This window comes from Pundamilia nyererei, unplaced genomic scaffold (assembly GCF_000239375.1).
Source record: "Pundamilia nyererei isolate P.nyererei 1_Seehausen unplaced genomic scaffold, PunNye1.0 scaffold00127, whole genome shotgun sequence".
In the NCBI taxonomy this organism is placed as follows: domain Eukaryota; kingdom Metazoa; phylum Chordata; class Actinopteri; order Cichliformes; family Cichlidae; genus Pundamilia; species Pundamilia nyererei.
Window position 1 is genome coordinate 1,428,990 of NW_005187528.1, and position 14,127 is coordinate 1,443,116.

The window sequence follows — 14,127 nt, forward strand, 5'->3', positions numbered from 1 at the left end:
GCTTTAACTATTCTTGCCCATTTCTTCTGAGTAAGAACGACCATTATAAACTCTACCGAGCACCGGCACAAAGCTCATGCGCTCGACACTCCTGTTCAACTCCCCACTGCAGGAAAATATCCAACATCACTCTCAGGGTTTTAAATTAAAGACTCAGACTCCAATAAAGCCTATTCTGTTTCTTCAGCTTGTAATGATATATACTTCAGCAGTGCTGTAAGTAAAACTTATGGTGTAGCAGATGTCATCCTGAGGCATGTTACAGTAATACCAAACAGCTTTCATGTCTAATATTTCCAAAAATCATATAATATTATGCAGCTCTCGACAACTTAAGACTAAAAAAGTTTTTCAGCCTTAAGGTGACTTAAACCCACAAATTACTTTAATAAGCCTATTCTAAAGGTTAAAAACTTTATTCAGTCTAAAAATGTTGGCCTGAGGTCATCACTTCTAAATGGAGAATGTGTAGAAGCTTACCTTTGGTCCAAAGAGACCAAACACCCCCGGAAATCCTTGTTCACCAGTATCCCCCTAATAAAAAAGAAGGAAGGGAAAGTATGGATATATTGCCTAGCAAAAGAATGCTGTCCTATAAAGGAATTTGAGTTGTCAGCCCTCACCAGTTGCCCTTTAACTCCCTGATCTCCTTGTTTTCCTGGTAATCCCATCCCGCCAATGGATCCTCTCTTCCCTGCTGGACCAATTTGTCCTGGGAGCCCCTTCTCGCCCTATAGAAGAAATGCAATCACACGAGAATCGTTTTTACATCCATGCCATAACCTCTATATAGATACTTTAACAAAAATACAGAAGTCACTATAGTTCAGCGAGCACCTACTTCATGTTTTCTGTGATAAGGCACTGCTAATTGCATCTAGTGTGGTCCCTAATCATGTAGCAAGTATCAGTAGCAAAACTTAACCTAAAATACAGTTGTGCTGGCCTGTTGCTTTCTCATTTGGGTGTCCCTTAAATCGGTTTAGATTTAGATGCAGAAGAACCAAGCTACAGTTCATCAAAACTTGGCATGTTTATGTTTAGATCATCACATATAACAAAATTAGAATGCAACTTGATGCCCTGAGTGGGGCAGCGAGGTGAAAACTGTCCAATGCTTCAGATCTCATAAATACAGCCTCTCTGTTTGTCTTGCATATTTGCATCTTATATAATATTTGCAAGGACATGCAAACAAAAACTGTGGCAATTCATTGATACTTTCCAACACAAACTTCCCGACATTATTGCAATGGATAGTAGGTCTTCTGAGAAACAGTATAAAGACTTTATGCAGCATTCAGCCTTTGAAATTACATAAGGCTCCACATATAAAGGCAGCATTATGTTGCTGAGGGAGGCATTTATAGCAGATTAAAAGCTTTCTGGCAATTACGAGTAATATCAGCAACAATTTTGCCTGCACTGCAGTCTATAAAGATTCTTATGCTGTTAACATGTTCCTTATGAATATGATCAAAGCCAGGCAAGCTGTCAAGCATCATTTCATCATCATCACCTTTGGACCAAAGGATCCTTGATTTCCAGGAAGCCCTGTTACACCCTTTTCACCCTGCTGCCCAGGTTTTCCAGGAAAGCCCACGTTTCCATCTTCTCCTTGCTCCCCCTAAATACAGGAGGCAATCAATGAGCAATATTTTCTTTTCATTCAATGAAACAGGCACCACTGACAGTGTCTTCACCTTAACGCCTTTGCTTCCATCTATGCCAGGCTGGCCATCCATACCAGGTGGACCCTCAAGTCCCTCCCTCCCAACAACCCCACGTGGACCAGTGGAACCCTCGGGACCCTTGGACGATCAGAAAACTTTATGTTAATGTTTAAGTTAAGGTTTCATTATATAAGCAGACAAGGAGTTTGTCCAACTCACTGGTGGCCCTTTGGTACCAGATGCACCTCTTGCCCCTGATTTTCCTTTCTGACCCTTAAACACAAAGAATTCATGTCAAGGTTCAGACATGGGTACATAAAAGAAAATACAGTAATAATAATATCCCAGTAATATTGGAAGAGGTGATTAAGTTACTCATAAATGTAAAATCTTGCAACTGTTTATGTCCTTACTTGGTCACCTTTGGATCCTTTCAGTCCTGGTTGTCCCTTTGGTCCAGGTTTCCCCTGAAATGATTATTAGTGTTTGATTTAAAGATTGCAGTTTTTTTTATGGACAATTTTACACAATATTCATACAACTGAGTTTTACAGTTTACAAGAAAAAGTATACTTACAGGAAGGCCAGGGGCACCAGGATCCCCTCTTGCTCCATCAAAACCTATTTGACCCTGAAAATGTTTATTTTCTTCATTTCAATGCTGATTTTAACCCCGTTTGCACCAAAAATAATGTAAAAAGAGGAGCATATCACTTCTTTTTTTTAAACTTTACTTACAGTCTGCCCTGGGTCACCTGGTTCTCCTCTCTCTCCTCTGTCTCCAGGACGGCCCTGGATTAAGATTGGAAAACATAATAAACAATCAGGAAGAGCACACAGAGAACCAGCACTTGAAAAACTGCTAAATCTCGGAAACTCACTCTGTCACCTTCAGGACCTGGGAGACCTTCTAATTTGCTGTCATCCCCCTGTTCACCCTAATTGAGCAACATAGAAAAAAAAAACAACTGCAATCAGTAGATTTTCCCTTAAATCCAGCAGTCTTTGCAAAATCAATGCATGCTTTGTTTGAAACACATGGCTTGCTCTCTTTATATGGATGGCAAATCATTACATGCACTATTACCCACAATGATTCCATTTTACATAAATGGAGCCAATATTTGTTCCAGGGTCTTTATGAGATTCATTAAACAATAGCCACAGATATGTGTATAATTTTAATAGGTATGTGCTGTGCATGTATCAAATGAAATAAATAATTGAAGAGCCCAGAAAGGAAAATAAAAAGCTGAAGTATAATTAGGGCTGAGCAGGGGCCAAGTAAATGAACGAAAATGTACTGTAGCAAAAATGATAAAAACAGAACTGTGACAGATCTGTATTTATCTGCACTATTTTTTATTGACAGTCATAAATTTTGCAATCATCCATGTGATTGGATGATATTGATTTAATTAGAGCACAAGCATAGCCATCATATCTAGGATATTGGCAAAGGGAAAATGACAAATATCCACATCCAGATGGCTTCTGCCAAGGGACTAAAAAAATTGCAAATTAGCATCTCACTAAAACTGTGGTGCAGTGAGTTACATTCTATGCTGCTCCTGTCAAATAAACACAAATTATGTGGCTAATCTCGCCAAAATCATGTGCAGAAGAGTCCAGGTGCTTGGCTAATTATATACACTTGATACACTGAGTTAATTGGGTGTGTCCTAGTTCATATCACTGATCAAATTAGAGACGACTTTGGGGATATTGCAAGGACAACAAGATAGACACAGGAAGCACTAATTAGAGACACAACTGAAGTTCAAGTGTATCCCCAAAAAACACTCCTGACCATGCACTCAAAGACAATGTGCTACATACATTGTTAGGAAGAGCTCATTAGACACAAAGAGCAACTGCCTATTAGAGGCAGTAAATAAGACTGGGAATGTACCTTTTCACCTTTTGGCCCAGGTGGTCCCAGTGGGCCTGGTGGTCCAGCGTGACCCTATGACAAGAAAATACGATTATGACCCAACCTCATTTCAGAACAGCAAGCTCTGAGCTTAAGCTTCACAGTGTGACGTGTTTGTAAGACAGAAGAAGAGCAGAAAAAACATCCGACTGCATCCAATAGTGTCACTGGCCTTTACTTCAATAGCGTGCATACAGTCATAAAATAATTAACTTGAATGAAAATGTTTATTTTACTACTTGATAAGATGAATCCCCAGGTTAATGATATTATTCCGTCTTATATGCAGTAATAGTGTTGCATTTTACTGTTATATTTTTTATAGATCGTCGTCTCATATATTCTCTGACTGGAGTAGGTGCCACTCATAGGGATCGTTTTGTACGCAAGAATCATCGCAATGACCCGTGAAAAAACATCCCTTTTTATGTGAGTCTGTACAGAGCCTGAAGATGAAAACCTGGCTGTTTGAATATTCCCCTCGGGTCTCTCATTTTTCATAACACCCCACAATTAGATGCTTGTATTAAACAAAGGCTTACCTGGTAACCTGATATGCCCGGGTCTCCTTGTTGGCCCATTCTCCCTGGAGCACCCTAGGGAAATATATATATTTAGCCCATATATACAAACACACTAATGAAGTCTTTTAGTCCTACTGTAAAGAATTTACCACTGGTCCGATGGTTCCTCTTGCTCCCTTCTGCCCAACAAATCCTAGCTCTCCCGGCACACCGGCTGGCCCAGTCTCACCCAGATGACCTTGTTGACCTTTGCTCCCCTGGAGAAAGGCCATCAATGAGCAGCTATTCACTGAGCATGCAAATAGCCCTAAGTAGTTGTGCAGTTAGTTTGTCAAAATCAAACATCTAATGCTAAAACTCTACTTGACAAGCACCTTCAGTGTTGTGCTTATTGAGGTTACAGACCTTTCTGTTTGTTTACTACTACAGCAGAGAACGTTTTAACTCCCAGTGCAAGAGAGTAAATTGACAGACATCCAAGATCGAAAGATGTATTTAGCTTCAAGCAAGTGAACTGGCAAACCTTTTCTCCTGGCCTTCCTCTTTCCCCAATTTTGCCAGGTTTACCCTCCTGACCCTGATAACAGAAAACCAAACAGGGTTCTAGTGGACCAAAAGAGCTGTCTTTTTATTGGAACTGAATGAAATTTGGAGCTGGCTACCAAAACACTCACCCTCACGCCCACAAGCCCAGGAGGCCCAGGGGGTCCTTCCTTTCCTTTCAGGCCAAATTCACCCCTGTCTCCTGTGGTGCCCTCAGGACCAGCATCCCCCTTTTCACCCTGGGAAGAGTGGAACGAGTCAAATAAAAAGAAGAAAACCATGATCTAACAGTTGAGTGAGAATAAACTGGATTACTGTAACAATAATTACAAACATTCATAGCTTCATATATTTGAACAAAGTATCATTATTTATATCCAATAAAGTATTTTACAAGCCCAAAATAAATATGTTACAGTGTTTTATAAGCCATTAATGATACTGCCCACTGAGAGGCCTGCACAACAGCGGATGGAGATGCCTGCTGGTAGTGTAAGGAGTTAATATCTACCAGCCGGAGGAGTTTGATTCCGAGGAGAGCTTCAGGTTATATATAAAATCTTTAATGGTATTCAGCATTTCTGTACAGTAACAGACGTCTAAGCACAGCAAAGGCAAGCGGTACAGCTAACTGTATCTAAAAGTCTTACTCCAGCACTCTGAGCTAGCTGCAGTTTCCAAGCTTGTAAATAGAGCTACAGCCGTTAAGCCAGGATGACACAAAAGCATGACTAATTTATTAGACCAAACAGGCACCGTACTGGAAATATTTCAGAGATAAAAAATAAATAAATAACTAAAAGTGTCATTTTGACTTGACATATTCTTTAAGGTGTTTGTGCTCCCAGAGTATCAAGTATCATAAGAAAGTAGGGCAAAGTTTGGCTGTAAATATGATGTTACATCATCAGAAATTATCATGAGGACAGATTTGTTTCACTGACAATTTCCTGGCCGTCTAACTTTTTACAGCCGAAATGTCGTCTTCTAAGAAAGTCTACCCGTCTTGCTGTCTGACAGTACTTTTTAGGAAAAGGCATAGTGGACCTTCTTCATGTAAAGTAACGAGAAATAAAACAGACAATCCCAAATGAGTATCTCATTAGAATGCAAGACTGAACTGAAGAGTCCCAAGAAACGCACTTAGACTTTAGAGAACACGGCATATTATTATTATGCCATTATTAACAGAGGAAAATGAGAACAACTTCAGTTTTTTTTCCAGCACTGTAGTCAGGCTGACAGTTCTGTCGGGTTTCATGGTCCTTTGTGGTTCAGTCACAGAGCAAAAATAAAATGCAACCTCCTTGTGACTAGGAAAAAGAGACTGAGAGAAATTGGTAAAGGTTTGCATTAATTGTTGTCTATAAATGTAGACACAGTTTCAATTTTGCAATCAATCTGAGGCAGCCTGGAACAATGACTGCAACTCAGTGCATGCATGTCGTGTTGTTTGCATGACTTAACTGGTTCTATTCTGGTTCTATTTCCATATAAAATCAAGGATGCAGAGCATCTATGTCATTGTTTTGCAGCAACTGTGTTGCACTCGCTGTATTCTTGGAGACATTTTTCAATTACTGTTTCAAATCTACGAGGTTCTGGCTGTGCTATGAATGTAATTAAGTTAACTGTGTGTAGTCACAGATCTGGTCCCTGCCTTCAAAGCAACCATTTCAAAGGCAACACGATCATAGTCACTATAATCTTAGCCGTGCCACAATCTTCAACCCCTGTTGATCCAGAGTGGCTGCATTAGTGCTAACTAGCACTGACATCATGAAGTTCTTTAAAAATAAAATTAGAACAATTCAAAAAATGTTCTTCATCTAAAACATCAACACATGTTTAAAACTCCAACCCCACTACCCCTTACCCTTAATTAACACTTAGTTATTAAGTCATCAGTCAACATTTATTAGCAGGGAATGAAGAGTGACCTTCATTACTCCTGATCTAGCCCTTTTACATTAGGTTCCAGGACATTTTAGAATCAATTTTAAGATTATTTAACTTACTTACAGAGTATGATCTGACTCCCCAATATATTGCTCCCCGTTTATCACAGGACAACCATGTTCATATTCTAAGATGTAATTGTGAACTAATGCTGACTAATGGTGAAACAACAATCAGAGGCTGTGATCCTTATTTTTAATCTAAATGCAGGCTGTTTAGTATTTCCGTTATCTGTTACAGGATTTTTATGTGTAAGTCATCGGCCCATGATCCATCACAATTCACAGGTTACTGCCTGTACAGCGTGACCAGAACCTTGAGAACGATTTTGGGTGAAGACACATTCAGCAATCATCGTCTGTAAGTTTGATTAGTTTCTGACTGGTAGTTTGTTACTTTAGCCAAATGAGCTAATAACACTTTAATACAGGAGAAGCATTTATTTGGCAAAGTCAGGGACATTTTGCCACCTTCTCAAATAGAATACTGGCTGGTAGCTCTGACGAGACAAGACTGCAAGACATTTCAGTGAAAACAAATATAATGGGGTCCATACCATGTCAAAGTATCGTAATTACATAGTTTGGTAAACATTGTTTCTAAAAGTTTAATCTTGTGATTTTCTGCTGATGGTTTACATAATATTTGTGCAATAAACCACTACAATGCACCGATTTTCACTCCCCTTTCATTCCTCAAACAACAGCAAAAGCTGCTAATCTCTTCTGGTAGCTGCACTGTGGCCAGAAACCTCTCAAAGTAGTTTACTCCGCTGAACAGAAGAAAAAGTCCTGTACAGCATGAAGCTGAAAAGAATCACAGGTTGCTTCTTCTAATCCTCAGTGTTCTCAGCTCACATTTTAGCACGTTGACAGAGCAAAAAGCGCTTTGTGGGTCCATCAGCCGTACTTCCAACATTTTGGCTTTGCTGAATAGGCACACTTTTTATGCTTTTCCTCTTTTTTCTGTCACACTATCTGCCAGACAGCAGAGCTCCTAAAATAGCTTGCTATCTGTTTTCACTGAGCATCAACACAATGTACTCCAATTGTACAAAGGCCAATATCTCACAAACAATACTTGACTTGTTCTAATTACAGTAAGCTGCTACCGTAAACAGGAAAGTTTGCAAAGTTCACCGACAGCTTCAGGATAAAATTAATCAGCGTCGAAGTTAATAACAATTATTTAACTACTAGCTGAATAATTGATAAATGTTTTTATAATCACTCCGGGACTGTACAATTAAAAACAGTTAATACACATCTCTTTTTTTATATTTTTAAAGTATTTTAAAACTTGCCTTGGCACCATCGGGTCCACTTGGCCCAGCCTCCGCATCAATGCCTGGCTCACCCTGACAGACAAATCACAAAAACATTATAGTTGTATTTCTTCCTGATGACAAAGACGGTAATGAAATGGAAGCAAAAACAGATGTAATTGCACACTCAAACATTTAGCACTTGATTTTGGTGCAGACTAAATAAATCAAGTACATCATAATCATTAAGACATCACAGAAAGAAAACTTGGGAAACTCACTCTCTCGCCAATCAAGCCTTGTTCGCCGATGCTACCAGGTAGACCAATGTCACCCTGTCAAACAGTGAAGCGTGACCGTTAAGCTACCATCAATGTGTTAAATGTCTAACATGCAATCTTTGATATCAACAGGATAAATTTAATCAGTGCCACCTGTTATGAAGGGTACTACGATGTAAATCATGGGAGTAAAAACTGACTTTTTACAAAAGCTTAACTAACTAATAGCCTAACTTAATCTGCCAGCACAAAACTACTACTCACTACTTTTTGTGCTGAAAAGTAATGAAATTATTAACAATGGCAGCAAAGACAAAGACAGCAACCTGAGTGGATAAAAAGCATACAGGAACACAACAGTCACATATATACAAAAAGCAGTTCATACAGCTTTGGAATTAATGTTACTTTTTTAAAACTTGAACTTTGAGCAATTACACTGTATTCACAGGTCGATACCTATCTTAGTAGATAAGTCCAAATCCAGTAGGTTATTCCTGTGCATCAATATTAAACCCACTGACGGGTCAAGGGAGTAACACTTATCCCATTACAGTGCAATATTGTAATGAAAAACCTTGAGTCTCGGATTTCATGTGGAGTTTAGTCTGACAGATACCTCTCAAATAAAAATTGTTGTAGACCTTCTGAACTCATATGATGTATGGAAAAACATTTGTCATAGAAGCACTACAGGGTCAAATAATCTCAGCTATATATATCCATAGCATCACAGAATGACCTGTAGCAGAAGTCTAAACAGACAGACACAGCCTTACCCATCATAGTTGGGTATGCCCTCAACTATGATGAAGCCCTCTTAACTTCAGCATTGCACCTCGACTATATGACATATAATTTCACATGACATTTCCTTTCTAAAGTATCTACAGTGTTTTCTGGCTGTGTACAAAACTATTTTCAAGAAAAATGAGACCCTGTGGAAACTGGAGAACTATTTTTTGTTATACAAGTTTTATCTTTACTACAAGTTTGAGATCTGTTTTGCGTGTTTAAGAAATTGGCGTGTATAGAACAAACACACTAAACTTGATTTAGTGTGTTTGTTGATTTCACTAAACCATCTGATTGTGGAGATTTTCTCTCCAATATAGTTGGAATACAATATAAAGCAACTGTTGTTGTGAATTGGCACCGTATAACTAAAACTGAATTGATCTATTATATATAGTATCATTAAAATATTCAAAGAATGAATGGAAATCTATGCATGCAAGGGACAAGCCAGAATTGAAAGGCCTCCGAAATGAAAGGCCTCAGACTCTCAGGCGGCACAGCAATAAAAGCAGGCATGATTTTGTAGCGCAGAGCCCTGCATGGGCTCAGGAACACTTTTGAAACCCGCTGCCATTGAGCCCTGTTCATCTCTACATGTACAAATGCAAATTAAAACTATTAGGCAAAAGAATAACCATATAAACGAGATCCAGAAACACTGCTGCTGCCTCCTGGGCTTGAGCTCACTATGCATGGAAAAAAGACAGGAAAATCCTGTGGCCTGATTTGAAATTCTTTTTGGAAATCCTGGAAACCGCATCCTCTGGTTTAAAGAGGAGCCGAATCGTCTGACATCCCTGATTGTATTGGGGTGCTTTAGCGCAAGTAATATGGACACATAGGTGCCATTAATGCTGATCGATACATACAGGCTTTAAAATAATAAAAATAAATAGTCTTGTACCATTGCTGTACTGTATTCTGATTGTCTTTACATTTTATGCTACCGATAATTTGGGGAAAATGAGTCTGAATGTATTCAGTACTATATATTTCTGTAAAGCATAAAGCAAATAAATCACAATTTCTCAATGATCCCAGAGTAGACCTAAAACAATGTGACCTTTCTGGAGACACAAATGACATGATTAAATCATCAAAAGGCAGTTTTGATATTATAATTCAATAAAAAAAAAGTGCAATTCTGACAACATATCATCCTCGTCACCTTCTCTCCAAGATCACCAGGCGGTCCTCTCTCTCCGGTCTTCCCTGGTAGCCCCTGTTAGGAACAGTCACAGCTTTATTATTCTATCCAAATGTAAAAGTCAGTTGGAGGCTTTACACAGACTGTGTGATCAACTTACACTCGGCCCAATCTCCCCAAGTGGCCCAGTCGTTCCTGGTGGCCCTGCTGGTCCCTGCGGCAATAAAACAGGAGCCTCAATACAAAGGTTAAGAGCATTTTCTAATCTTGGACAAACCTCTGAAAGTGACATTAAAAGAGTAAAAAGAACAGGTGAAAAGAAACAAATAATAGGCAGAAAGTTTGGATTTGTGAATATAAGTTAATCTGCAGCCATCACAACACAGAGCCAAAACTCCTAAAAGATGTAAAAACTGGGCTGCTGTCATAGAGACACAGTGAGGCTACAATAAGGCTGCCAGGGAAGGAGGAAGGAGATGGTGTAAATCAACTTGTCTCCAACTCACTACTTTTCTGCTTGTGTTTGTGAGATTTGGGAAGCATGAGAGAAAGAGGATTAGGCTGTCTAAGGCTTTTTCAAACAGGATAGAAGTTCCTAAGTAGGGTCAAAAATGAAGAAAATCAGTCTAAATATGCAGGGGCACGTAGGGTGCATAGTAGCTGCTACAGAGCTCTGAGTTATAGTAGACAATGAGATACTGATTTATGACGTATCTTCTAAGAAATTCTGCAACAGCTAGATTTTGCATAACTAAACCACATGGAGTGAACACCAGAGAAAAAATGTGACCAACAAAAGCAGCTATTGTTAAAGCTTCAAAAAAGTACTAAAACCCACTGGCTCTCCTGCAAGTCCTTTGGCTCCTGGAGGTCCAGAGTGGCCTTGGATACCCTGAAAATAATAGCCATTTGTTACACCCACACTCCAGGTACTCATAAATATTTTGAAATGCTATAACCCCCACGAGATAAACATAAACAACGCACACCTATGTCTTATCCACTACTATTGCTTACAACAAATTCAACACTGACCTAAAAGAAAGCTTTGTTAGCCCCAATAACTTACTTGAAATCCTTTAGGCCCAGATTCACCTGGCTCACCAAGTCTTCCCTGCAGACAATGACACACACAGAAAATAGGTTTTGAAATGTGAGTAGCCAGTTAGATATAATTGTGTTGTTTCCATGTGTTAAAATTAGGATAGGGCTTGGTTCACTTTCTCTCTATCCTCGATTAGGTTTAACGTTACAGCTACGTTTTGCATTGAAATCTCTGATAGCCACTAGAACCACAACCATTTCCTGACAAACAGGAAATTATCTTGGTAAAGTTTCTATCCATCAAAGTCAAGTTTGGTAAATGGAATCTGGACCCAAATTTGTGTGAGTGCATTTTGCTTTCATTATTTTCTTATGCCTAATAACTGCTGATGTATTTGCCAAATAACCAGGAGGTGCCAAGAGTAAGAACTGCCAAGCTTTCATGTCAAATAATTGAAGTGACAGTCATACTGAAATGTATCAATAAGTTAAAAAAAAATTAACCTAATTCAGACCTGATTGTGTTCAAACCCAGACACACAAAAATGATCTAATGGAGCTTTAAGACTGTTACAGCCAACTGATATTAAACAGAACCTGAGATCATATCTCACCAACTGTTGTATATATTCACACCAAACTTGGCCCCTTTCTCATTTTCCAAACCGCACATCCTCAATTCCTTTTCCTCTTATCTTAGTCTCTACCACCAGAGTGGGGGTGCCATAGTAAGAAAAAAATGCATTTCTCCCATCACAGTGCCAATGCTTTTAACACGATAAGATCAAATTGTGATTTTGCACCGCTGAACTGCTGGGCCTACCTGTTGCTGCATGTACTAAAATAAATTGCTGCAAGTGTAAACGATCTTTGCTGTCAGTTACTTTAGATTTATATTTGAAGAAATGTGTTTACCTTTAATTGACCATTTTTACATTACTGTATTTTTACTTTTATCCCTCCAGTTTTGTGCACACCCACCCTCTTACTTTAGTGTTTCTGGTCAAAATTGACTAGTCAGTTTTAGCAGCTCTTAAATTAGCATAACAGACATTTTTCACCACCAAATTCAGTTCAATGAGTAGTTCAGTGGGCCATTCAGGGGGTCAGGGGCCAGGGTCATCACTTTTATATTTTCAAGTGCATAGTGTGGAGGATGCCATAAGGCCTTGAGGCAATCAGATGTAAAACACAATATTTCTGAGTGTTTTAAGTTGTAAATTGAGGCGATTTGACCCGAAAATGACAGGAAGGTTATTTATGTAACTTTTGCAACGCTCACTGCTCAACTAATAATGGTTAATACATTACAAAAGTGTAATAAAATGAATTATTTGTTAATTTAAGAATCTGCAGAACACTGTGAACCAGCTGAGGACATTACAGCTGGAGTAATGCTTCCATCACAGTGGAACCAAACATGATGATCATCATATACATGCAACATTAAATACTGAACTTCTACAGTATCAACAGTGCCCGTTTATCTGAAATGCTATTTCTGAGAAAGCTGGAAGGCTAAATGATCAAATGCAACCAGGATTCGTGCTAATGCAAAAAATTACTGTTAGAAGAAATTTCGTCACCATGTCTCCAGGGAGGCCCAATTTTCCTCGTGGACCATCAGGGCCCTGCAAAGAAAAAAAAAAACCATTGGTTAACTGAGCTTTTTCAAATCCCCCAGAGTTTAAGTGTTTCTCACTGACAAGCACTACCAGCACCATCAATATTTTAATGCTCTTTGATTTAAGACTCAGTTGTTAAATTTGTTTTTAACAAGAGTGCCCTCTAAAGATTCTTCAGATGCTAAAAACAGTTAATAACCACAGTCTTCAGAACAAAGTCTCTTGTAAAGATTCTCATGATTTGTCGTTTTCTCTACAGAAATTTGAGCCATTTGTTTTTCATGGAGCACGTTTGATGTGCGTAATCAGGAAACCTAATGACAAACATTCCTCAAAGGCAGCTGCAGAATAATATGACCAGCAATGAATCCCTACACGTTAACTGAACATCACACTCTGCGTATCTTGTAACTAGCATCACCTTTGATTTTTTTGACCATGTGCTCACCTTTATTCCTGTAGATCCTTTCTCCCCCACTGGGCCATCTGGACCTCTTGGACCCTATGCAAAGAAATAAAAGCTGAGGAATAGTTTGAGAAACACTGGCCTTTAACAGACCTAAAGGGGATGTTGTTTAACAAATAAAGTTAATGATTTTGGGCAATTAATCTCCATTTTTGTCATTCCCATTTAGCAGAGCCTGGGAGGCAGTGCTTCTGGTTTGATTGCATACTATGGTTTAGCCCACACTGGAGAGACATCATCAAAGATTGTGGCTATTTAGCAAATAGTTTGCATCTGGATATTAGCTCCACACAGTGCCCACACTGTGAACACTTTGTCCTCATTTTTCCAAGACTACGCACAGCAGTGCTGCCTTCACACTAAAGTAATTTTGAAGAAGCCTTGGGAAAGGCTAAAAATCCTTTAGCTGATTCATACTTGCTTTTAAAATGAACAAAACTGTTTAGTCAATACTTAAGAACTGATTCTGTGTGATTCTAGTTCTTTTTCCTTTTCTAAGTATCCTAAATAATGCAAACAGACAGAGTAGAATATATACAGAGCGCTAATTTAATGCTATTTCCATTAAGCTGTCAGAATAAAATTATGCTTTCTGTTGTTCAGAAACTCAGCAGTGTTAGGAGTGAGAAACCTTTTGAGGTAGTAACTGTGTTCAGCTTGTGTTCAAAACTTGTGTTAAACAGGTTGTAAAATATACATTTAATTTAATAAGAAACTGAAATTGAGATTAATAGATTCACTCAAAAAGTCTGTTTCCTTAAATATAATGTTTTGTCTGATAATGAGAAATATTTACACGTCAGTAGGATCCTTTTAACTGTTTCCTGTTTAAATAATTTTTTAAATCACGTCTCACTTTCTTGATGCATA

At 38.6% G+C, this 14,127-nt stretch overlaps 1 protein-coding gene across 1 annotated transcript in view; it reads right to left on the minus strand.

Moving 5' to 3' along the window:
- Positions 1 to 14,127, minus strand: part of col27a1b (collagen, type XXVII, alpha 1b) — a 65,430-nt gene that overhangs the window by 6,997 nt on the left and 44,306 nt on the right. Inside the window, exons 28-49 of the mRNA XM_013913365.1 lie at positions 13,240 to 13,293; positions 12,753 to 12,797; positions 11,192 to 11,236; positions 10,961 to 11,014; positions 10,283 to 10,336; positions 10,144 to 10,197; positions 8,178 to 8,231; positions 7,936 to 7,989; positions 4,805 to 4,912; positions 4,654 to 4,707; positions 4,280 to 4,387; positions 4,149 to 4,202; positions 3,586 to 3,639; positions 2,555 to 2,611; positions 2,412 to 2,465; positions 2,251 to 2,304; positions 2,087 to 2,140; positions 1,893 to 1,946; positions 1,704 to 1,811; positions 1,520 to 1,627; positions 624 to 731; positions 481 to 534 (exon numbers count right to left, since the gene is read on the minus strand). Coding sequence (XP_013768819.1) covers positions 481 to 534; positions 624 to 731; positions 1,520 to 1,627; positions 1,704 to 1,811; positions 1,893 to 1,946; positions 2,087 to 2,140; positions 2,251 to 2,304; positions 2,412 to 2,465; positions 2,555 to 2,611; positions 3,586 to 3,639; positions 4,149 to 4,202; positions 4,280 to 4,387; positions 4,654 to 4,707; positions 4,805 to 4,912; positions 7,936 to 7,989; positions 8,178 to 8,231; positions 10,144 to 10,197; positions 10,283 to 10,336; positions 10,961 to 11,014; positions 11,192 to 11,236; positions 12,753 to 12,797; positions 13,240 to 13,293 — 1,443 coding nt within the window. The remainder of the gene's footprint in view (positions 1 to 480; positions 535 to 623; positions 732 to 1,519; positions 1,628 to 1,703; positions 1,812 to 1,892; positions 1,947 to 2,086; positions 2,141 to 2,250; positions 2,305 to 2,411; positions 2,466 to 2,554; positions 2,612 to 3,585; positions 3,640 to 4,148; positions 4,203 to 4,279; positions 4,388 to 4,653; positions 4,708 to 4,804; positions 4,913 to 7,935; positions 7,990 to 8,177; positions 8,232 to 10,143; positions 10,198 to 10,282; positions 10,337 to 10,960; positions 11,015 to 11,191; positions 11,237 to 12,752; positions 12,798 to 13,239; positions 13,294 to 14,127) is intronic.